This window comes from Acartia tonsa, chromosome 3 (genome assembly GCF_053477335.1).
Source record: "Acartia tonsa isolate MP-2025a chromosome 3, ASM5347733v1, whole genome shotgun sequence".
Taxonomy (NCBI): domain Eukaryota; kingdom Metazoa; phylum Arthropoda; class Copepoda; order Calanoida; family Acartiidae; genus Acartia; species Acartia tonsa.
The window spans coordinates 38,886,786-38,912,363 of record NC_137262.1 but is presented as its reverse complement, the minus strand read 5'-3'; the positions used below and the strand labels follow the sequence as shown (position 1 = coordinate 38,912,363).

At 32.6% G+C, this 25,578-nt stretch overlaps 1 protein-coding gene across 25 annotated transcripts in view; it reads right to left on the bottom strand.

The window, feature by feature from the left end:
* Window positions 1–3,529: 3,529 nt before the first annotated feature.
* The window catches only part of Magi (membrane associated guanylate kinase, WW and PDZ domain containing protein magi), a 278,759-nt gene continuing 256,710 nt past the window's right edge, over window positions 3,530–25,578 (bottom strand). For 10 of the 25 annotated variants that reach the window (XM_080153870.1, XM_080153875.1, XM_080153880.1 and 7 more), the window contains 13 exons: window positions 16,248–16,303; window positions 13,486–13,536; window positions 13,076–13,208; window positions 11,325–12,796; window positions 10,357–10,546; window positions 10,071–10,193; window positions 9,654–9,806; window positions 9,433–9,467; window positions 8,001–8,095; window positions 7,268–7,442; window positions 5,853–6,003; window positions 5,559–5,729; window positions 3,530–5,258 (listed from right to left, as the gene is read on the bottom strand). In XM_080153870.1, the coding sequence (XP_080009996.1) occupies window positions 4,822–5,258; window positions 5,559–5,729; window positions 5,853–6,003; window positions 7,268–7,442; window positions 8,001–8,095; window positions 9,433–9,467; window positions 9,654–9,806; window positions 10,071–10,193; window positions 10,357–10,546; window positions 11,325–12,796; window positions 13,076–13,208; window positions 13,486–13,536; window positions 16,248–16,303 (3,242 nt within the window). In that variant the 3' untranslated portion in view covers window positions 3,530–4,821. Of the gene's footprint in view, window positions 5,259–5,558; window positions 5,730–5,852; window positions 6,004–7,267; window positions 7,443–8,000; window positions 8,096–8,674; window positions 8,725–9,432; window positions 9,468–9,653; window positions 9,807–10,070; window positions 10,194–10,356; window positions 10,547–11,324; window positions 12,797–13,075; window positions 13,209–13,485; window positions 13,537–16,247; window positions 16,304–25,578 lie in introns of all 25 variants that reach the window. The other 15 variants (XM_080153874.1, XM_080153871.1, XM_080153859.1 and 12 more) reach the window with 6 other exon arrangements.

Here is a 25,578-nt window from a genome sequence, read left to right as displayed (position 1 = left end):
AGGTAAGCTTTGTTTATAATTATTGGGGATTTACATAAATATATCATCCATTGTCTTATTCCTTTACTAGCGGCTACGCCCCCAGAGGCCTCTTTATATTTCAAATATGTCTATGTTGCGTAAAATATTTCGATTTTTTATGATTTCTCTTGGGAGGGTGGTGGTACCTTCCTCCAAAAAAGTTATAAACCTTCCAAGGACCTATGAGAAGCTACCCTGTTAAGGAGAACCCGATCGGTTCTGCGGTTAGTAAGATCCTTCGGTACAAACAAACAGACATATACACATCCTGTTACTTAATTATAAGGATATCTCTAGTTATCCCCTAGATTCTAGTTACAAAGCCTGTTATCTCAATACTGAATTGTGAAGTACGTTTTTAGGGACTGATGTCCACTATTATAAAAAAATTTATATTTTATCCCTGTTAGAAAAATGCACTACAATATACATATTTGTAATATATTAGAATACCATTACTTAACTCCTTGGCTTGGCAGTGAGGGTGTGTGGTTTTAATTGCTTAATAATTAACATTTTTAAATTAGGTTTCCAAATCAGAGATATTATTAGATAATCAAATATTATGATATCATTGTTTGTTTATTTACTAGGGTTGTAAAACTAAATATTTACCTACGTTGACATACTACCTAACTATTTTTTTCTCCTTCGTTAAAAAAAAGATTGTATGAATAGATGATTACAAGATCAAACGCCCTACAACCAACACTTTGATTGCACGACCTTTGTATATAAGTTCTAACTAATGATTTGCTCTTGTGTTGAGCCAAGGCATTCCCCCTAATCTATAGCACACCTGGCATATCAGCAATAATACCTAACCATTTAAACGTCTTTGGATATGACGCGGTTTTGAGCAGAGATTCGATCCTATTACATTTCTGACAATTTGTAGAACATTATGCCACAGTCGCGGGTTTACAATCAACCCTTAGTCGACTTTAAATTATCTATCATTGGTCATCAATTTTAGACCTTTGAATTGAAGAAATTGCCTTTTTGAATGTTTAAAAAAAAAAACTTATTTGCATAATATACCTTAACATCTATAGGTGCACTATGCATTAAATTCCCTTACTACACCAATTTATCCAATAACAGAATTAACGTATAAACATAAGAACATATCATCCATTAAGAGCAAAACATCTTTAAACATTAATCAATTTTCTCGTATTCATTCGAATCCGGTGGACAGGAACCAGTTCTCATCAATACGAAAAAAACTATGTCTAGCATCGTATTATAAACCGCTTTCTACGAATATAGAAATGTACAATCATAAGATTAAAACCATTTTTTTTAGCCCGTGGCTTCGGCACCTTGGGGCTAAAAAACTGGTTTTAATCTAATAATTGTACATTTATATATCCGCGGAAAGCGGTTTATAATACGATGAAAGAAATAACTATTAAATCGTATTCTTATTACCATTATGAGCGCAACTTTAGGATGGAGGAGTCATCCTATCTATTTTAAACTTTGCTTGATGATTTCTAAGACAATTTTACTAACATGACATTAACATATTGACTATATACATACAAAGTTTAAAAGATTGATCAGCTCATTATTACCTCGATAGCTGCTCTTAGTTTAAAAAAAAAGATTCTGCTCTGCTTTCATGGCTGTTGTTATCCTTGTTGTTTTCCACTCCATTACGTACACCCATATGTTTTATTCTCAATCCATTTGCAAAAATGCAGTTCCAATTTTAATGCTTAAAAAGAAACATTTGGAATTTTATCAACCATTGAAGGACATGTACTTGATGTTTGCAAATTCTGTAAAAAATAAATAAATTGCAAGTTTTTTAACTAAGAGAAGTGAACACTAACCTCTTTAACTTGCAATCTACAAAAAAAAAAAATTTACATTTTCACTGCCAATTATTTAACTAAATAACCGTTTGAACTCTGCTTTAACTCAAATTTGTCCTATGTGTTTAATTAACAAGTTTAAATACCTCTACTTTTCTACATGCGTTGTCAATTCAGATCACCAAAAAGTGTAATAAAACCTGCCCAGAAAGAACACAGATAATCCGTGAAAACTTGAAAATGATCTGTTTAGTGTCTAGCCCTTTACGAGGCATCTTAATGCGGAAAAAATTAAATCCGAATAAATATTTGGTAAAAAAGGAGCAGGATGTCATAAAGGGTTTCACACAAAAAAACGTTTTGTACACCATTGTTTTAGAGGTCCTCAGGTACAAACGAATGACAAAATTTGTTTAATTGGTGAAAGAGGTAAACAAGTAAATTACGCCATTTAGGGAAGTCATGGGGTGATTTAAAGGGTGAGCAAAAAAAATGCGTACCTTTTTAAAATTGAAATTGCGCGGCTTGTGTTAATAGTAGAAAAATGTAACGCATATCGTTAGAACCGTTAGGAAATCTATTTTTTGGAAATATAAAAATGATTCCTGTGCTACGTATAGTTCAGGAGCTATGTGGTAAAATGTCCCAACTGGCTTATAACTTGACTTGCGAGTAAATCATTAAAGATTAAAGCATACAAAAAAACATGTACCTTTTTAAAGTTGAGATTGCACGGCTTGTGTTAATAGTAGAAAAACGTTATGCATATCGTTAGAACCACTATGAAGTCTATTTTTTGGAAATATAAGAACCATTACTGTGCATCTTATAGTTTAGGAGCTACGTAGAAGAATGTCCCAACTGAATTAAAACTTGACTTGAGAGTAAATCATTAAAGAGAAAAAAAAGTGTGTGCAAAAATGCGGACATTTTTAAAATTCAAACTGCTCGGCTTGTGTGAATAGTAGAAAAATGCTATGTATATCGTTAGAACCGTCATAAGCTCTATTTTTTGGAAATATAAGAACGATTTTTGTGCTATTTTTAGTTTAGGAGCTGTATTGATAAATGTGAGAAAAGTGGAAAAATTTAATCTTTAATGATTTACTCGCAAGTCAAGTTTTAATTCAGTGGGCACATTCTACCACATAGCTCATAAATTATACATAGCACAGGAATCGTTTTTATATTTCCAAAAAATATACTTCATAGCGGTTCTAATGGTATGCATAACGTTTTTCTACTATTAACACAAGCTGAGCATTTAGAATTTTTAAAATGTACATATTTTTATTTGCATACCTTTTAATTTAATCTTTAATGATTTACTCGCAAGTCAAGTTTTAAGCCAGTTGGGACATTTTACCACATAGCTCCTAACCTATACGTAGCATAGGAATCGTTTTTATATTTCCAAAAAATAGACTTCCTAACGGTTCTAACGATATGCGTTACATTTTTCTACTATTAACACAAGCCGCGCAATTTCAATTTTAAAAAGGTACGCATTTTTTTTTGCTCACCCTTTATCTTGGTCGTATAGTTGTACCCTACCCCAAAATAGTCATAACCATAGAGCTACGTTGCATGTAAAGGAGAACCATATTGGTTCGGCTGTAAGCGAGATCATTCGGTACAGACACACAAATCCTGTTACTTTTACATAAGGATAAAAAAGAACTAAATTGATCATAATTCTTTATTTCAACAATTTAATGGGTTCATAATATTTTTATCTGAAGAGAGAGAGTATCAATATATGAGTAAAAGTAGGAGTTCTATTTCTTAGATTTTTAAATTTTGTTATTAAAAATAAAATAGAAATCCCTTACATTAAATGCATATAAAATATGCCTTACAAAAGATATTTAAACCCAAGTCATAATTTTTTCATCAAAAATATAATTGTCATATAATAGAAACAAAAATTTCAACAATTAACTTTTTCTTTATTGCGACCAATTTATTACTAGCAGTTTTATTATTATTATTTATAACAGTATTACTCTCAGAATTTAATGAAAATAAATATTTGGCGGTTTTTTGTAAGATTATGATTGTTAACATTAGATAATATTTATCACGAGGTCTTGCAATCATTTTTATATGATAATAATTTTAATAAAATAATAATAATAATATAGATAGAACTTTAAAACTTTACAAACTGTACAAACTTATGTACACAATTTTATACATCAACAATTTTATATTTTTATATAAAGGCTCCTGCTCTAATCTAATTTTGATCCAATTTAGAATAATATAAAATTGTGTTATATACATTTTCTAAACAATTTTATAATTTAACAGGAGAACCTTATATAGTTTAATATAACTGTAAATAATATTAAAATCCTAGCTAAATCAACACATTTGTACTGTGAGAAATTAAATAATCTAGAAATTATTATTCAATAATAAAAACAAACAATCATAGCAATTATTTAATAATAAAATATATAACATAATTATTATAGCAGTGCATTGTTCAAAATTTTGTGACAAAAATGATCATTTTTATCAGACCATAGCTTTTTTAAATAGACACAAAAATAAGTTTCTTATAGATTATAGCCTGCAATTTTTTATGTAAAGATTTTGTAAAATGAATGAAAGAAAATGAGATTACATCACGCGATGGTTAAGATTTTTATTTTTTAGAAAAAAATCTCCCAATGTTGAAAATTATTATAAGACACTAAGTAAAGGCCTCTGTTTATAAGTACTTCAATAATAAAACAAGTATTGAAATAATAACTTAAATTAATGAAAATATTCGAATAAAAAATAAATATGACAGGATAGACCAGCGGCAAAGACTTTAAACAATAATAAATCAGACTTACAAACTACCAGGTATCCGGGTAATAAAGTTTATCTTCAGGGGGGTGTGTAACTAAACATCACTGTTATGTGGCACTGTGTTTAATACATGTGTTGTATTGAGAGTCTGGTGGATTTTAATTAGGATTAATTACTCCACAGACTGTTGGTGGTACCCCCAGTAAGGTTGCTGCATGTACCCCTGCTGTTGGGGCGGGTAACGGGGCGACGAATGTGACACTGGTTGTTCAGGCCCGTTGCCGCTTCCTGACGGAGGTGGAACGTTGTTACCGCCGCCAGGCGGCGAGTAGGGACCGCCGTTGCCGTTAGGGCCTCCCATGTAGGGGCCGGCAGACTGAGAATTATTTATGGAATAGTTCATGTTGCTTGAACTGTTCATAGAGAAATTTTGAGAATTATTGTTGTAGTTTGCTGACTGGTTCATTGTGTAGGAGGACTGGCTGTTCTGCTGGTAGTGCTGGCTGCCACCAGGATACTGCTGCTGGCTGCCAGCTGGCTGAGATAGAGAACTGACTGGTCGTGTTAGAGGCAGAGGGGTTACAGAACTTGGGGTCATGTTCATCTGATCTGAAATTAAAAATCAAATTATAATTAGGGCAAACTAATCAAAAAAAGAAAAGTTAAAAAGGTTAATATAATTTGCTTTTTTCTAAACCTAACATTTCATTGTAAGTATGCAATCTTTTTGTATTTAAATTCTATTTGAAATAAATTAAAGTGATTACAATTATGTCCAATTGCAATGTTTATACAGCAATAACAAGCAAACGACATATAGTCTGTATAAAGTAGAAATTATCAGCAAAAGTACACACACGCACCCTAGCTGTGGACTAGCTGCTTATTAAAAATGTTTATCAAGGTTACCTAGAATAGCAGGTGGTGGAGCTTTGCCCCGTTTGACGAGCAACCTGACGGTTGCACCGCGGTTTTTGATGGTCTCAATGGCCTCGGCGTGTGTCATATTGCGCGTTGACTGACCGTTAATCTCGATTAGCTGGTCGCCAACTCGTAGACGGCCGTCGGCGGCTGCAGGACCTAAAAACATTAACAACTGTTATAAAAAGTCTTCTTTCTCTTTCGAGAACTAAAAAAATTTTAAGGTACAGTTTTCCCTTCCAAAATATTTCTTAATTATATTAAATCTAAAGGCAAACTCACCATCAACGGCCATCCTGAGTACAAACAGGGGCATACTATGGAACTCCCTGCCCCCGCGGATACTGAACCCAAAGCCCCTGTTGCCCCTGGCCAGCTCGACAGCAAAGTATTGATCCTCTTCACCTAGGTGGGCACCCACCTCTTGGTCCTCCTGAACATCATTGAACAAATTAGACAAATCTTCCGAAGTAAAAACAGAAATCCGCGAATTTATTTTATAATGCTCATGAGTAAAATTATGAAATCCGCGCGAATTTTGATAACATGCTATTAAAAGAAAGATTTTAAAAGTTCCAAAAAAAGTTTCCTGATTTGGTAACTTTTTGTTTTTGCAATTTTCAATTAGTTTAGAAGTAAAAACATTTAGTAAACGATTATATAACATGCTCTTAGGTGCTTATTAAAATATTGTGCTTTAATTAGATATAGAATTAAACTAATAAAGATTATAAATACCATGCTGTTGATTGATAGCTAACAAATTACCTACTAACTACACCATAATTAGATACAAAGTTAGGCTAATCTAATATTTACCCGCAATTCTGAAAATTCAATTATGTCAGGGATATAGGGATAAGACCCAAATAAAAATCTAATTCTTTATCCCCCAGACATATTTCTTTAGGGAGGGAGAGGATATTGGGCTGTCAATTACACTAGTCCCCAAAGTTTTTTAATTAATTTTTCTTTTTCGTAAAAATAAATATATTTCATCCAAATACCAGCGCATTACAACGAATAATATTTGTCAGGTTAAAAATGCTAGGATTGCTCAAATTTGGACAATTAAATTCTATTTGAAAACAGGACAAAATTAAAATTCTGTGCTGAAAGAATTACATCTAAAAGGTAAATTTATATTTGATCTAATTCTTTTAAAAGATAAAATGCTCTAAAGTAAACTTTAAAGTTAGTATTTAGTTGAACGCCTTTTGAAAAGTAAACAAACAAACCTAAAATTTATCAATTGAAGGCAGACAAAATACCTTTTGTAAGGAAATTATAGACATATAAAAAATGAGCAGGCGACCTTTTGTTTTACATACATGCAAGAACCATCTAACTACATTATTATATGTTAAAATAAGCAATTTAAATTAAAGTATGATTTTTTGTTAATAAATGTTATTAGCTGAAAGCAAAAGTGCTACCAAACCATATTTTGACCAGTAGTGCACTTAACTCACAGAATATTTACATTTTTTTCTTAAATCTACATCTGTCTAAACGTGTTGTTAAATGTTTTATGTGTTATGTAATGATTATTGTTCTATATAACGATGATGAAGTAACATTAGTGAAGTACATTTTATTATTCTTATATACAACATTTAGAAATTGGGGATTTTCTTTACCAAGGCAGACCAAAATGCAAAAAATGGATGAACAAAAAAAAAGTTGTGGACAGTCACCTGCTGGTAATAGTCATAGCGAGGTTCTTCCTTCACCCCCTCCGCCAGAGGTGCTTGTGCGTTGGGGTGGTAGGGGTGGTGGTCCCCCGGGTGGGACGGGGCGTGGTGGGGCCCCACCCGGAGGGACGAATGGGAATGGGTAGAGCCGGGGGTAACTTCCCGAGCATCCGCAGATCTAAGAGCGCGCAAATTTGTAATTAGTCGACTTATATCAGAAAAACTTTTGAAATAAAATAAATAAAAATAAAAAAACTTAGGAAAAATAAAATAAAAAGTACAAAATAATCCCTTTAGAACTTTTAAAATAATAATTTACATTTTTTTGTCCCTTTATATTTATACTAGCGGCTACGCCCCTAGAGGCCTCTAGTGGCACTTTAAATGTTTTTGTTTGTTAAATTTAATTTTTTATGTACGATACCACCTTATTTGACGTTGAAGTCTCCCCTAAGGGAGGGATTTTTTTGTTTTTGGGGGGGTTAGGGGTGTCCCACCCCTCAAGAAAATATCTTAAAACCACCACAGGACCAGTAGGTATATTCCCTGAAGAGTAGAGCCCATTCGGTTCAGTGGTTACCGAGATCTTAAGCTTCAGACGGACAGACAGACGGACAGACGGACAGACGGACAGACAGACATCGTTCTACTTTGTATTATAGATATAATTTATGGCAACTTTTCTTTTATGAAAGTCAAGTAGAAATACCCTTTTATGAAAGTCAAGTAGAAATACCTATAATTGATTGAGGACACGGAGGAAGAAGCTAAAGAGTCTGCAGGGGGCTGCACTGGCCTAGCCCACCCGGTCAACATCGAACTGTTTGAACTCTGCACATATTACAGCAGTTATTATAACATCATTTTACTAAGTTAGACAACTCTATTTACTGAGCAAATTATTGTCTTTGATAAGGTATTTAGTCATTAGTCTATGTCAAAAGCAGCGTATTTTTAAATTCGTATGCACTAACCAAACTCTAAAAATGAGAATAAAATAAGGCCTCTTAATTCTTGAATTATTTTCAAAATCACGAAACCTTCATGATATGACATTTAAAATTTCAGAATATATAGTTTTTGACAACATTCACAAGAGGATTGTGAAACCATTTGGGGGGGGGGGGGGGGGGGCAGGCCTTTCCTATTTCAATTTTAAGTGAGGTGTTTATACCCCCCTATAACACGCCACTGTTCTATAAAGTATAAAGTAGCTGCGCTATTTTTAAACATCATCCAGGTAAAGTCTTTTGTCTCTGTGAGTGAGAGTTTAATAGAAGGTCAATGAAGAGTTAGTAAGTGTTTATTTTATGTAAAGTTAGTTTTGTTAGTTCAAACAGTATTAACCATATTATGGATGATTAGTAGGTTAATTTTATTTTTCATTAATATTAATTTTATGTAATTAACCTCTTTTTTACACAATAGAGGAACAGATTGATGAAATATACATTTTCATTCTACAAAAAATGGATTCTTAATACCTTGACTTTAATCATATTCCATACTTATTACAAATAAAAAATTTTATAACTTTGCCATTTTCCAAAGACCCAAGAAAAATGTTTTAAAAATCAAGGAACAACTTGCCCACCCATTTAAGTTAACCCCTAAAAATGATTGTAAAAACGTTCTATAAATAAATGGGAAAAAATAAAACAAAAACTAAAGAAAGTGCAACCCAAACAAACAAAAAGCCAACAAAATAATAATAAAAACCAAAACAAAACAAAGAAAGAGAAGAAGTCAGAATAAAGAAACTCATTCTGAATAATTTAAATTTTCTATGGATGAGAAAAAAACTCATTCATTATACTATCAAATGTTGAAAAAAGTGATATTTCATTATTCAGAATTAGTTTCTATTTTAGTTTATTAAGAAAGGATAGATTTAGAAGACTACAACCTTTTCACTATAAAGTCAATGAAATATTTTTTTATAAGATTAAAAAACACAATTATTACCTATTATTTAAAAAAATAGAAATTCAATTTATATTTTATTTTTAAACTTTTAATAATCTAGATGGTAAATTATCGAGGGATTTATTTTAAAAAACATCCTGTTAAAACAGTGAATTAAAAAAATAATTTATGAACTTTAAGGATGATTTTTAAAAAAAATCCCTATTAACAACCAACTGAAGCATGCTTTTATTTTGACTTACCCTGTGAGAAGTTGAGGCTGTGCTTGAGGTATCGTCTGAAAATATTATAAATATCAGAATATGACAAGAGATATCTAAAAATACGAAAAATTAGGAAAACATAGGACATGCTAAAAACATTTGCAGTACTGATTACATACTAGTTTTGCAATTCAAATTGCTAAAAAACATTTTTTTATAATTTTTTTTGAAAAAAAATCCACGAAAAAAACTGAGCTTACCTAAAGGTGGACCAACAGTTAATGTGACACTGTATCCACTCTCCTTGATAATGTTGATGATCTTCTCGTGGTGTAAGGAGTTGATATCAACATGGTTGACCGCCAGAATTCGGTCGCCAACGTGTAACCGACCGCATCGTTCAGCAGGTGACCCTGAATAATAAATGTTAAATATAAATAATTTCAAATAAGTAAATTAGAGCTAATCTATAACATAATGCCATAATAACTAGCTAATTTGCTTGCTTAGAAATATAGGGTACCTTTATTTATTCTTAATTTGTTGGGTCTAAACAGACAGTGTTCAAACTTTTCAACAAATAATTTTAATATAGTCATACAGAAGGGCTATATATGTGCCTTAATTTATCGTACATTGTCTTATCAATCCCTACGAAATCCAATCATAAGTTATACCTGGAATTATCCGGCCAATGGTGGAGCCAGCCCTAGACACGCTGGAAATTATCACAAATCCAAATCCTTCGTTTTCAAGCCGGGACACGGTCACGTCGTAAGGGTAGCCCTCGGGGTAGCCTTCTGAAATTAATAGCTAGGTTAGGTTTAAATGTATAATTGGATAAAGTTAGAAAACTAAATAATCACGAAACCTTCAATAGATATTAGAATTTTAACTTTTTATCTTAAAATTTCACTATTAATATATAAAAAAATGAGAAAATTAAATCCTAGAAAATTTTACCTTGATATTGCCTTCTCCTAATAGTAAGCTGGACCTGCCCTCTCTGTGCCGCGCTGCCCATCATCCCGACCACGACGTGGTGCGAGGCGCCCACAACAGACTGGTTGTCCACGGCAACAATCTCGTCGCCGGAGAACAGCCGTCCGTCCATGTCAGCCGCACCGCCAGGTACAATGTGGCCAATGGATACCTGAAAATGAAATGAAATTAGTTCTGTAAAGTATTTTTACAAAATATATATGGGGGTGAAGCGTTATTTTTGATATTCAAATATTTAAATTATGTATCCTTAAAAAGGGACCTTAAATAAGGTACAAAAAGCTGTTTCATAATAAATATAAACCAGAAATGTAAACCTTACATAAGAATTACAAAGTTGCTAAGGTTGTAAAATCTGTGTTTCAACTTCCATTCCAGATGTGGAAATAAAACAAGGACAATAATGTCCAGAAGAATATCAGCGATATTACAACATTCATTTAATTAAAGTAAACTCTTACACTCTTGAATAATAATCCTAATAAGGTGTTGTAAAATGCTTTATAATTCAAAGCAGGGCTTCATTTTAGGGTCTTAAACCTTCCATTTTGTGTCCCTATCCCATCCTACTCTTCAAAACTGCGTCCTTGTGTGAGTAAATGCAAGATTTACACAGAAACTTAACATTTTAAGTTGCAACATCCAAGAGAATGGATTTACAAACTTTTATAAACTTTACACAGAACTCGGAGCAAGTAGGAAGAAGGATTGTAAAGGTTGCGTGAGTTTTAAAAGATGAATTCAAAATTTTCCTCTTTATTATGAAACTTTTATGTAAGAAAATGAGGTTAAGCTGTAGCTTCATAGACATCTTTCAATGGAAATTAAATAATATTTATCATTAGATATCTGTAGGTAAGAAATAAATTTTAACATCAAGGTGTACGTGGATTTGAATTAAATTAAATTAAAAATGTAATAATGTTTACCTGTGAGCCTTCCTCTGTGCCTCCGACAATCCTGAATCCAAATCCAGAATCATGTCGCCTCAAGATCACAACCATCTCCAGATCTCCACCGCCTCCAGCCGCCGACGTTGGCGGTCGACTGCTCTGACCCCAGGCGGCTGGGTCAAAATTTGTCGTGGAGTCTTTACGTGGGCGCGGCAAAGATCCGGCTCTGTAGCTGCTGCCACTTCCCGCCGTTGTGGTTGTTGTAGCGGTTGTGTTGCCGTTCGGACTGTAGCCCATACCGGCCCCGCTAACCTGTGCTAGATAATCATTTGTAGTGGCTGCGCCGGGCCCGCCGCCGTTATGATAGCCAGAATACCCGTAGCCAGAGTCGTAGCCGTTGGGGATGTAGCCGTTCTGATGTTGATAGTTGTTATACTGACCACCACCACTGCCAAATTGATCTAATTCACGACCAGGCGAATGCGATCTGGGATTTCCCTGTTTTAAGCCAATAGTTCCCATTTGGTCGGCCAACATGTCAAAAGAGTTGTTGGCCTGATGATGATGGTGTGGTCCACCACCAACGCCTGGCCGCATGCCGCCGCCCACTCCAAGTGAGGCTCGGGAGAGATCGTTACGTTGAAAGGGTGAGGATTGAATATTCTGATTAGAGTCGGGCCAAGACTTTTGAGACATGTTTCGCGTGTCGACAATCGGAGTTTTCGGCCGGATCGGCATAACCTCCTTTTCTTGCGTTGCGTACAATTCAGCGGTCGGTGTTTTTGACCGGAAAAGAAAGCCAGACTTGGGCCGCAGTCCTCCCCCGTCCTCGCTCTTCTTCTTGAATTTATTCTTTGACAGGTTGAGGCTATAGCCACGCTGTATCGTGATAGCAGCCTCTTGTCCCCTGGGGCAGTCTTTTAACACTTGAACCACATTATTATGATTCATATTCTGTACATTGATATCATCTATTTCAACTAAAATATCACCCTCCTGTAAACTTTTACACCTGGGCCGGTCCAATATCTTTTTCACTTTTTGGCCGTACGCACTGTCGGCTATCGTGAAGCCGAAACCCATGCCGCCCTTTACTATTGGTATAGTCACGCGGTCGGGGTTAGGATCATCCATATTATCACCACCCGACTCGTTTAGTCCGTTTACGTGCGGCCCACCGCTATTGTCCATTAGCAGATCAGCACTGCCCGGCCGCAATCTGTCCTCTTGACCGGACTGATTGCGCCATAAATCAGGCATTGACGCGGTTGAATCCAGCTCGCGTTTGCTGTTCATGCCCGCCGACCAATCGCTCTGATCCGGCGAATTGACGGCCACCGTCGTAACAATCTCTGTGTTGGGGTCGTCTGGGTCGAAGGGCAGGGGGTAGCCGCGACACACCTCAAGTTTGACGACCTCACCCGGGTTGATGTTCTGGAACATGGTGACCATGTCGTGGTGGGTGAAGCCGAGAACACAGGTACCATTCACGTAGACCAACACATCTCCTGAAAATTCAAAAACATTAAATTTCAATTATTAAATTAATAGGTATGATCAAAAAAAAACTAAATCATAACAACGACAAAAAGCCTAATATTGAAAGTTTTAACATGAAATGTTTAAATAAAAGTGTGAAGGAAGCGAAATATGACTGTAACTCGCTTATAGTTTGAAATATCTTTTTTTTAAATTTAGTCCTCTAGCTGAGGAGCATTCATCATAACCCCCCCCCCCCCATTGATTAAAGAGTGGTTGAGGCCAGGGTAATGTAAAGCTGATCTAACCTGTCTTAAGCCTGCCATCCAGCCAGGCAGGACCGTTGGCTACAACAGATTTGATTTGTAGAAACTCTTCCTCTGAGTCGTCTCCTCCGACAATGGTGAAGCCCAGGCCACGGCTGGATTTGACTAGTTTGGCCTGAAAATAATATTATTTTTAGTTGCTATCACTAAAGTAATAATCATTAAAAACAACCTGAATTGAAATATGTTTAAATATTTGCAAAAAAAAAGAAATGCATAAAAACAAAAAAGCAATTTTTGTAAATTAAATTTCAATTAATAATTCACGAAACCTCGATAAAATTATTTTTATTTTAGCTTAGTCAGAATTATGTTGATAAACTGAGATGACAAGTAAAAGGCAAATCATTATTTCAAGCTATTGACCCAAAAATGAATGAAGGTATAGTCACCATTTTGGCTATGGTGAACCCTAGGCCACGGCTGCTTTTGACTAGTGCGGCCTAAATAAAAACATCATATCAAATCAAAATAAGCTATATTGTCAAACAGCTTGAAATAATAATTGCCTTTTTTCTTTAAAAATACAAGAGATAATACTACAGCTTAAACGTATTGCATTACAAATATATAACAATATATTTAGAGCAAAGAAATATTTGAACATTTTTCTACCCACTGAATTTATAAATCTTTGAAGTGGTGTTTCATTTCTTTTTTTCCAAGGAAGTGTAATTTAGTCTGTGTGTAGCAGTGTGTTTTGTCAAGCGAAAAATCAGTCAAATTTTTAAAACAAGAATTTTTCTTTTTTATGCTCTGTGTATTTTAGCTTCCCTATTGTATAATATTGAATAAGGAAATGCACAAGAGCAAATATGTTCGCTAACTCATAAAAAAAATATTTAATTCTTGTCTTAAATTACTCGAACCCTCAAGAATACTTATTTTCTTAAAAATAAATACTGTCATGCTTATAATTTTATTAGAATTGTCGGTTTCCTTGAGTATTGTTCAATTTAATTGCTCTTGAGCTAGTATAGTGAACTTAGAAAGCTTAAAATTAATTTGGTTTTATACTTATAGCGTTTTCTTTGAAATTATTTTCAGCCTTAGTTTGCTATTTGAGGGATATAGGTATGCCAAAAGAAATTCAAATATAAAAAAATTGATGAAGGATTATCCAATATACTTTTATTCCTTAAATTTACAGTAAATTTAGGCACTATAACAAACTTCACAATTTTTTTTACAAAATGCACCAAATTCGCAATGAGGTCAAATGTTTTTTTGTGGCCTTAAAAGTTATCCATTGCGCCTTTTAGATGGATTAGCACCATTTAAAATTGCAGATCTAAGCTAAGTTGAATAAAAAGTCAGGTGTGAAGAGAGGAAAATGTGTGTGGCACAAATTACCACTAAAAGGTTTTTAAATGTTAACATTTTGTATAGCAAAGCAATTCTATAATACCCAATCTTAAAGCTTGTCAAAAAAGTGCCAAATATAATATTTTGAAAAATACTGATCTTGTTTTATTTTCAGATCCATTAGGATGTAAAAGTGTACTTAAGCATCAAAGGATCGCGTTGCATTTATTTTGTGCCATTTCGTCAATATTATTTGCGTCAAATTTTTTCATGAAGTTCCATTAGACAAATATGTTAAGATTTGTCATGAAAGGGTTGAAGATGGTTTTAAAAACAATGCTTTTCTTTGAAAGGGACAATCAAAATAGAAATGTGATAGACTTTATTTGTTTGACTTTGTAGCATAGCTGACAATGAAAGTATTTGTTAATTTAAAAAAAAATATTTTCAACAACAAGAATGATTACTCTACAAAATGTTCCACATTTTGGTTCGTGGAATAAAGTTGTTGTTTAGCAAAGAATGAAATGCAAATATTTTGTTTATTTTCAATATTTCCTGTATCATAGATAGATTAGGTGAGGTTGGATGCATGTCAGATAAAACTATAGATACAATTTCAGGTAGCTTATTCTACACATTAAAATTTTTTTTATTATAAAGATATGACTTTTTATTAACAAACATTGTCTATTCCTTAAAATTATGATACCTCATTAACCTATGGAATTATTCTATGGTTGCTCATTATTAATCATCCAATGATTAAGAATGCAAAAGGTTGCACTGTTGCTTCATTAAGAAAAAATAGATAGTATACAGGGCTCGGCAGCCGCGGTTTGGCCTCAAACTTGAACATGCTTAAGTGCCATTCAAATAAAAGGATAGTCTGTTTAGGAAGAGGTTTAATATCTAGCTGAATTTTAATGTTATAATTTGACAATTTCACTCAGGCTTGCACACAGCTGACGAGCCCTGATAGTATAACAAAAATAAAGGGAAATATAGTTTTATGATTGGCATTTTTCATAAAAATGCTTAAATACAAAAGGCAGCTTTACAAAACTTGCAAAAAATGTGGGAAATTTTTTCTCTCTCTAAAATCCTGCAAAGAGATTAATATATTTGTGTAAATGAGAATCCAACACTGCATTAATACCATTGAGAAAGAAAGATCCAAGGTTATGGTTGCTTGCCTTAATTGATTAATGCATTTTTTAGGGAGCGCAGCTACGCTATCATTCATTTCAACCTTGTCTGTCAGTGTGTCCTTGTAATTTTCTATAATATCTTAAACCACATAGGAGTAAAGGTTTTTGAAATTTTAAACTTATAAACTAAACATTAAAGAATTATACCAAAAAAGGCTCTAAACTAACTGGATTATTTTTTCTTTCTTTATATTGAGGGGCGCTGTTTCAAATAATTCATTCTTGTATTTTTCATTATCAAACCATTAGCCAAAGAATGGATTTAGAATTAGGTTTTGCTATTTTTTGATAAAAGGATGCACATTATACACTATACTAAATATACACTAAAATGGTATTTATATTTTAATCTCTAATGCATTTCATTTCAGTAATCAGATGCTTTGTACATAATTTTACAGTTAACAACATTAGGAAAGTTTGAAAAAATACTAGAATTACTTTATTAGCTGTAATGCTTTACTGGTAACTAGCAGCTGTGTCATCAGCATTTAGGGGAACCGCGAAAAAGCCGTTCCCCTCCCATGACTTAAATTTAAAAAATGGAGAACTTTATAAAAGAGATCAATGGATAAAACCAAAAACTTAAAATTGATTTTTAAAAATCCAAGTTTAGTTAATTAAAAACAAATTCCTACCTGTATCTTCTCTCCTTTGAGTTGACCCGGATCTCGCGTGAAGAACGGACGGTCATCTAAAACAAAATATCTGTTAAAAACATGAACTAAACTAAAACTATAACAGATACATGCTAACAAAATAATATAACTAAAGTAGGTCTTGGATATATGGATGTAATACTTTGCTGCTGTGTTGTAAAGTCCTTTTGATTTGTCTTAAAAAGTTGTTCAATGATTTGAACTTTACACAATGTTTGGTGCAGGGTGACCGCAAAAAAAGAACAAACATTTTAAAATAAAAACATAGAAAAATTCGATTAAATTTCTAATAGCATTGCAGATATAAGAAATGCAGATACAATGTGAAAAAGTACTAAATTAGCATTTTTTTTTATTTAGGTACTTTTTTTCTGGTCACCCTGAACAAATCTGTAAATGTAGGGTCTGGACTTGAAGGTAAAGAGAAGCTAAGAAAATGTCATAACATTTGTAACTTGTCAGTGCAAAGATTAGAACAATATTTTGTCTCTAATTCAGTATGGGTTATGATAGGACTAATATATTCTTAAGTGAATACAAATATCGAACCGAAAAGTACCAAACAGCGAAATAATATGATTTATTTCAGTCTTATATTGACTGGCTTGAAAAAAATGTATTAACGTCAAAGAAAATATTGTATTTAGAAAAGAAAAGATCCATCAAAGGGAATATTTTGTTAGCCACTAAAGCAAAAATAAATCTACACAAATTCCCAGCTGTAATTTTTGTTTTGTGTGCCCGGGACTTGGTCTAATTGGGCAGAAAATAATATTGTCTGTTGGTGATCCAATAAACGGGGTAAATGTGGCATAATGTAACCAGAAATAAAAGGAACATACATCTTGATGAAAAATTTAATATTTTCTTCTTATTTTTGTTTCATTAATAGGTATCTATTTTTTTATATTTCTTAGGATTTATGGTTAATACTAATGCCTTTTTAGACTAGTGATTGATCAAATTTACATAAAATGTATGGTATGGTAGGTATATAGTATGTTTGAATAAATTGAAAAATAACTAAAATTATAAAATAGGATGAAAAATAATGATACCAAAAATAATAATATTATCAATATTAACTTCATTCATTTGATAACAAAATAATTTCAACAACTAAACATGTATAAATTATCAACTCTTAATCCATTGTCAGTGATAAGGAAGGAATTACTTATTTTACATCACTATTAGGAGAGATAACTTAGGAATAACTTTACAACTTACCACAATTTTTGGATGGAGGGGGAGGGGGGGGGGGATTTTTAGTCTATGCAATTTTTATGTATGTAATTGAAAATGTAGATAATTTTAAGAAGAATTGACTAGTTATTATATAAGAAAAATGCATTCCGCTTTTAACTACGTAATGTTTTTTTGTTGCCATTTCTACATTAGACACGGAAATCAGTTTTATATATGAGTGAGTTTTTATTATTAAATAAAATTCACATATTTATAAAATTATCAGAAATATAAATATATATATATTCATGTAGAAATGCAACTTATTTATGATAAACCCTACCTAGCTAGGGGTTATCTAAACCAATTATAAAAGCACTATGTTGTGGAAAAAATGGGTGAAATTTTGGCTGTGTAAAGCTTGGGTGGAATGCAAGTAATTATCGGGGATTGGGACAGAAATTCGTCGATTTAAATTGATTTAATTAGATCATGTTTTTATGTTTTTTCTAGTTTTATCCTCCTTAAGTCTGTACTCTTAGATGTCCTTTCAAATGTTTTAGGGTAAAATCCAAGTTCTAATCTACACAAACAATATATAAATGAACTAGATTAAAATTGTTTAACATTTGTCCTTGTTACTAATTATCCAGAGCAGTTCCCCCCCCCCCCCCCAATATTCCAAAATTAAGAATAGATAGAAAGGGTAAGTCATTATTTTTTTTAGCTCCATTTTCTTTTTTACTGTACATGTCACTTACATTTTTTTTCTTCTCAAAACAGCATAGGTAATTAAAAATTGTTAGTGTTTTGACCATTTAAAGGCCATCGTATTATGATACTGAAATACACAATGCATGCAATCTGTTCTCTTTTAAACAGCAAGTAAGCAAAAATGTTATTACATAACAAATTATCAATGATAGCATGCACTTAAAATTTTTTTTTTAATGTTAAATGATTTATGCTTGACAATTTTAATTATAAATAGATACTAACTAATACTAACAAATTACAAAACACATTTATTTTTTGAATATTGCAATACTGAAAATGAACTTAATTAGTTTGAACCTAAAATTAAATGCATAATAATGAAAACAAATAAGGATACATTCATCAAACCAAAATGAACGCTAAACTAAAGGGGATATTGACAATGAAAAAACAAGCGGATAACCAATGGCAACAAAATTGAAGGTATACAGGCAAAATAGTCCATAAGAGACAAAAACTAAATGAAATCAGGATATAACAACGAGCAATAACTGAAGAAAATGGAGGTACAACATAAAATAACAAGAACAAAAAGAAAGGAGGCAAGCAGAGCCACCTGTACACGATGGATGAGAGCAGATGGAGCATTGGTTCTCACTGGTCACAGGTGAAGGCGTGGGAAGGGCTGGCATGGGCAATAGGTTACCTCCAGGATCCAACATAAACCCGGCGGCCATTATGGAGCCGGTTAGGGTGGAGGACGTGGCAGGGAAGCGGAGAAGGCTGTTGGAAGTTACAGCCTGCATAAGGCTGGCTGTGGCCTCCAGTTTTCCGGTGAAAGGGCCAAAAGCGCCGCCGGCACGGGGCAAAGTGGAGTAAGGGTTGGATTGTAGATTTAAAATCCAATTCTTTATAAAATTGGCAATCAATTGTCAAAAGAAATGTTTAAATTAGAATGAGTGTAAATCAAATTCAAATGTTGAATTTTAAAATTAGAAGTATAAGAAAAAACTGTAATGAAAGCTAGGGTAGATTTGTATTAAATAAACTTTCTTTAAATATTATGAAATAATAGACAATTGAGAAATATTCCTTAGTTCTATGATTTAAATCCATTGAATCCTCTTTTAGTTTATTCATTATCAGTTCATCTACAAATCAATATTTAAACTTAGATTCAATTCGAATAAGAATTAAAATTAGTTTTTGTTTTTTAAGCAATTAAACATGCTATCTTATTCTTTAGGAAGTAAATAATGAGAATCTAAGTATTAATTTTTGAATTTCCTCTATTTTTATCAGACTGATTATTATCAGGTACAGTATTGATGTGAAGGTCCTGAGAGCTAGCGCCAGGACTAGCAGGTACGCCAACAAATTTCACAGATTTTCCATACATGGGTCCACCGCCGCCCAGCTTACTACGTGGAAGACTTTGGCACACTGACAATAAAAGATAAGTTTTGCTCTTTGATACTAAATGATTTATGTTTGTTAACCAAAACTATATAAATTACAGACAAAATTTACAAATACATAGTGTTTAAAAGGTAAGCTAATAAACACACACACATTTTGTAAAGCACAATGCAACATTATTTCATTTTCATTATTTCATTTCGATAAAAAAATTGGCACATCTCTTCAGAATGATCGTATGCAATACGTAAATTCTATCATAACAAGGACAAATTATGACCATGCAAACAATACTCAGATTGCAAAAAATGAAATTTTTTAAGTACAATAAGATGAATAATACTTTAATGAGTATTTTTTCTATATGGGTTTTAACATTAATGTTTATATGGAAGTAAATAGGTCATACGGACAAACTAGTTGAATAGTAGCTGCACTACTCAGAAATACATTTATCTTTCCTTGATGAGAGCAAGTATGGGCGAAATAATAGCTCTGACAATTTGGCACACCAGCAAATGAATCTGTTAACTTTGAATTATTATGCTTCAATCCTGAGACAGAATTGATAAAATTGGCCCCGGGTTCGAGTCTCGACTCTAGTCCAGCTGTAACAGACGGGGACCAGGCTATTGAGAAAGGTTTGTGGTGGTGGGCGGAGCCATTTAACTTTGGACTGGGGAAACCGCCGTTGGTTTGTTTTGAAATGATACCTCCATTGGATTTAGAGTGAATACCTCCATTCCCCACATTCTTGTGAGGAATTGTACCATTACTGTTAACAAAATGCAATGATATTTTTTAAATGTCATTTTTCGAAAAATTTAAGTCATATTAAAGACATAGTGATAGGCCAGTGCTAGACAATTTTTAAATCCTCTGTCTTAAATACCTTAAGTTTCATTACATTTATATTCCTTTTGTTATCCTTATTAATCTCACTAGCACCATCAGCTAAATCAGTACTAATATCATCATTCACAGCATCACCATTTTTATCAGTAGTCAAGTCAGTATGAATACCATTTTGTGACAGGGGTCGGGAGGGAGGGAGTTTGGTGTAACAGTCTGTAGAGGAACGCGGCTTGCTGGATTTTAGCCGTTGGCAGGGACATGAAGCCTGACTGCATCACATACAACGTTTATACACCGACAGACCAATTTGTTTTTTTTTTAAATATCACCATATAAATAACATTGTGGATTTATATAAATATATATGTATTTTCTTTTGCTGCATCTTTATACATTTTGTCAACCAAGACTGCATTCCTTAGTCTTGCTTACAAAATACTTCAAACAATCAGAGATGGGGAACTTCATTAAAAAACTAAATTATTTATGTTTGGTGGGGTTTAATTCTATTTTTGTGTTGAAAAAAAATGCAAAACCTGGATATTATTTTATTTTGCAAGTCAGCATCCCTCAAAACACTAAGCTAAAGAAAATTGAATTTGATGCAAGTCCGCTGGTAATTGTAAAGAAAAGTACCCCCAGGGACATCTGTAAGAAAAGCTTACAACATTCACTTTTAAACCTCACTCCCCCTGTCCCCCTCTTTGATTGAATGATGCTGAAAAATATTATGCAAATCCTTTCTAGGGACAAGGACATGCCTACGGAGGAAAAAAGTATTAGTTCTCAATCTTTAAAATGATGACAAACAAAACATTAATATTGTAAAGGATAAGGGCCATGGTGTTTAAAAATAAATTGTTCTTCTGCAAAGTATGTATACTTATAGTACAAAATTGTATTTTTCTTGCATAGACATATCCTTGTAAATATGTCCAAAGCTTAATACCTTCTTTGCTGGCCCAGGCCTCTGGTCCCACAGGGGCAAAATAATACAAATTAATCCTAGAATATTTTATTTCTATTTGTATTTCTAAGAATCAAATTCCCACTCATTGGTTCCTAGTTTGTCTAGAGGCAAGATACCACTCAACAGATAATACAATAGTCTACCTAATTTTCGGCGGGTTAAAGATATTTTTTCGGAAGACGATTGAGTAACTATGTAAAAATATCATTTTAATTCATCATAATTGCGTCTAAAAAGTTTTTTATATAAAAAAATAAAATATACTTCTGAAAATGCATGCAGAAAAATTAGTAACATTATAATTTTCTCTTAAAGTGAAATATCCCTTCCAGAAATATTCTTTGGGAAAGTAAGGGCTGAGAATTCTGATATACACGAGATAACCAGACAAAATCAATCAAAATGTGTTCATATGAGAAATGCAGCTTTTTAGTATTAATGCATTATTGAGGTCAGGGATTTATATCTTATAGAAAAATTGTTTTCCCTCCAACTTTCCCGCCAGTAAATATAGTTTTATACAAACTGTTTCGTATTTATGCATGGCAAAAATGTTTTCAGTGAGATGTCTAAAAGTTCTGTAATTTTGACTGACCGAAAACTTGCGAGACAAAATAATTATTTGTAAGATGCTCGTTATGTAATAATTTCTCATCTATAAAAAGGAAAGCGTTTATAAACGAAAATGATAAAATAATCTTTCATATCATGGTATGTTGAGCACTTAAATGATGTTATGCATGTTGTCTAACGAGTTTTTATAAATGAAAATGGAGAGTAGAAAAGGACACTCCAGGTCTTTGATTTATTTCTTGAAACACAGTTGTCCATAGATAAAAAAAATTTAATCCAAAATAAAACATTTTGAGACATCCTTATAATTCCCAAAGAAAATTTGATTGGCCGTAAATCTAAATTAACATCCCAAATTAAATGTGTGTCCTTTTAAACAAGACTAAAGAATGGGGATAAGAAAATAGATGGGTGAATGAGGGGAGGGGGCGGGGGATAGTGCACCCTCCTTGTCTGTCTAGCGTGTTGATGATTAATGGTTGCATGTGAACCTGGAGGTTGTATCTATAGAGCTGGAGACATGAGAACAAGTACAGTCTCCAGTTTCTAGGCTTGCCAGGATATTTTTGCGCCGCTCTCTGCATTAGTTTTTCCCCGTCACCATTTCAATTTTTTTTAAAGCGCAGCTGCTTTTGAATTTGGGTATATTCTTACGTTAAAAGTGACTTATTGTACACTGTAAAATATAGATTATCATTTAATTAAATTAATTGTAAAGAATAACAATTTTCAGAAGATTTAGATTATTCTTTTTCCATTTATTTCTTGTATGCCCTTTATCTACTTTTTTCTTATTAAATAAGGAATATTTTTCACCCTTCTTGTTTTAAATTAGACATAAAACAGAAAGCTTTTTGTTAGCAAATAAACTTTTGTTTTGTGAAAATTTAAAGAAAGAGACAGAGAAAATTAATTAGATAATTGGAAAACTTTACAAACCTATAAAAATCGACAAAGTTTATCTACAAAAGGCAATTCTTTGTCTGTAACTATTTCAATTTAGATGATTTTTTTTTTCAAATTTATTCGAGGATTTTTTATTAATTAAATTAGTTGGTGAGGGGGAGCAACACACTCCTGAGGTATTTATCCGTTTCTGTTGGGGTGAAAATATCATCCAAACTTTTGTGCCGTCTCCGATATTTGTAATTTAATCCTGACCTAATTTTTAGGTTTTAGTTTTAGTGCATGAAAACCTTTCAGAACTTGGCTTAATGTAATTAATTTTAGACTCAATTTGCTTTAAGCTGAAATATGAGCTATTTTAATTTTAATCTTAGCCTTAAAAAAAAAACACTGAGGAATTTTTAGAATAAAGCTAGTAATTAGAATACATTCTAATAAACCTAAATTAAGTCAAAAATATAAAACTGATGTATATTTTAAGCATATGGTATATATGCAAGAGATTGGGGGCTTGATGAATGTTGATAATACACACATTCGACAAATTCGTTATGTCGGTGGTTTGTTTAAAGAAACAAACAATTATAACTGAAATTCTAACTTTTTTAAAATCCAAATTAAGAATAAGATTGTTATATAGAAGTAATAAAGAAAAGGTCTAATGGCTTTAATCTTGTTCTTGTAATCTTACTTATTTCTCAAAAATACTTCAGAATTGTTTTGGATTATTAACTTATTTACATCTAAGAAAATTAATTTGTTCATTCCTATATAAAAAAATGGGTATATATGGCAGGTTATGTAAAATTCAGGAAGGAAGGGGCTTTTTGACTTTAAATTTCACTGGTAACCATGTTCGTTGGCTCAAAAACTTTGAGTACCTTTAACGAATTTTGATAACTTGAGTGCAAATTTGGAGTGTATAAACTGTTCAACCAATAATATTTTGTTAATTATAATGAGGAGAGTATATCAGTTTATCATCCATTGTCTTATCCTTTAAGATCCCTGGTAAAATTAAACCTTGAAATAGTAAGTCCTGCAGTCACTGATTAATTGGTCAAGATACCAGATATGGTAGAAACCAGGAAGAGAGAGGACAATGGCACATAAAATAATAAAAATCTCCATTCTCCCAATATTAATATACAACTAATTGCAAACTTTTCTGTACCTTCTTTTCAATATAATTATGATAAAAATGTTTTGACTAAGTTAAACAAATTAACTAGCAAAATTAAATTTTCATTAAAAAAATTAAATAATCCTATTAATATTTTACAAAATATATTAAACTTTTCGTTGAACTAGATTTTAAGTGTAGGAGATATATATATGGCTTGAAAGTTTATTAAACCAAAGCAGACTATCCTAGACAAATAATTAAACCAAAAGTTGAACCACTTACTACCCTGTCTAAAAGTTATGAGAGCAGAGAGAGAGAGAGAATGCAACAATTAATTTGGGCATCAGTTACAAATCTTGGCATTCCCTGTATATTGTTGTGGAATAAATTAAAACTAAGTATGAGTGTATACTACGTGCAGGATGCCGCGGGCTTTTTTTCAAACATTTTTTTTTGTACCAAGCCCAAAGTAGTCTGCTATAGAGAGGCAAGAAATGGGGTTAGGACATTAGGGTCTTTTCAAAGATAAATAGATTCTTTTATAATATTTATGGCAGCAAGAAGGCCGTTTGATATTAACTGAAATGAGTTTTTAGGTACATTAAAGCATTTATTTTAAAAATGAGGCCTAATATATCTTTTAATACAAATGCATACTGAAGTTGTTTAAATTATTTTTCTAATAAAATATCAAAAATGACCCATAAAGTATAAATTTAATATAAACCCTTTGTTTAAAATTGCCAAAGCCAGTGTATAAAATTGAATCAGTAATGTAAAGACAAACACAAGACACTTTAGAATTTAATTTTACAGCTAGGAATTTACATGTCTGCCAGAACTTGTATTTAATATACATTTTTCAAACAAATATACATAAGGAAAACATGAGTAAATATTCCTTTTATTGTTATTACATAACAAATTTACTTCTTTGTGTATCCATACAAAAATATGCCTTTTAAACAAGTTATTGCAAAAGTAGTTAAAAATTATGCAATATCATGATTGAAAATGTAATTTAATTCCTAATGGAAATAATCAACACGTTGCATCTTACAGATCCTGTGAAGTGCAGCCAGTGCAGAGCACAAATTAAGTTTTGTTACAATTTTAAAATGCTTACAAAATATTTAATGCAAATTAAAGTTACATTTTTCAGACTTTTGAATAGCATATTGTTTCTTCGCAGGGATCTCCAGTGATAAGACCATGGCCGATGTATTTCCTCAATAATGATACAAAAAATTACCCCTTCTGTAGATTACAATTAGTGGTTGAAACGTTTGGACACTCAACTTAATGAAACAAAATTCACTAAAAGTTATTAAAAAACGTTGGGGACTAGTGGAATAAACATCCTAACTTGTTTCTTCGTCATTAAACAGAAAAAAAAACTTTTAAACACTCTGTCCGATTTTTTGTTTTCATGCCTAGACAAAAATTGTTGGATTTTGGCGGCGGTTTGTGCCGGGGCGCGGGTGGGCGTACATGAGACTAGGGACGGGGGCGGAGTGGGTGAGGGTGGGGTGGTAGAGGAACTACTCCCTCCAGCC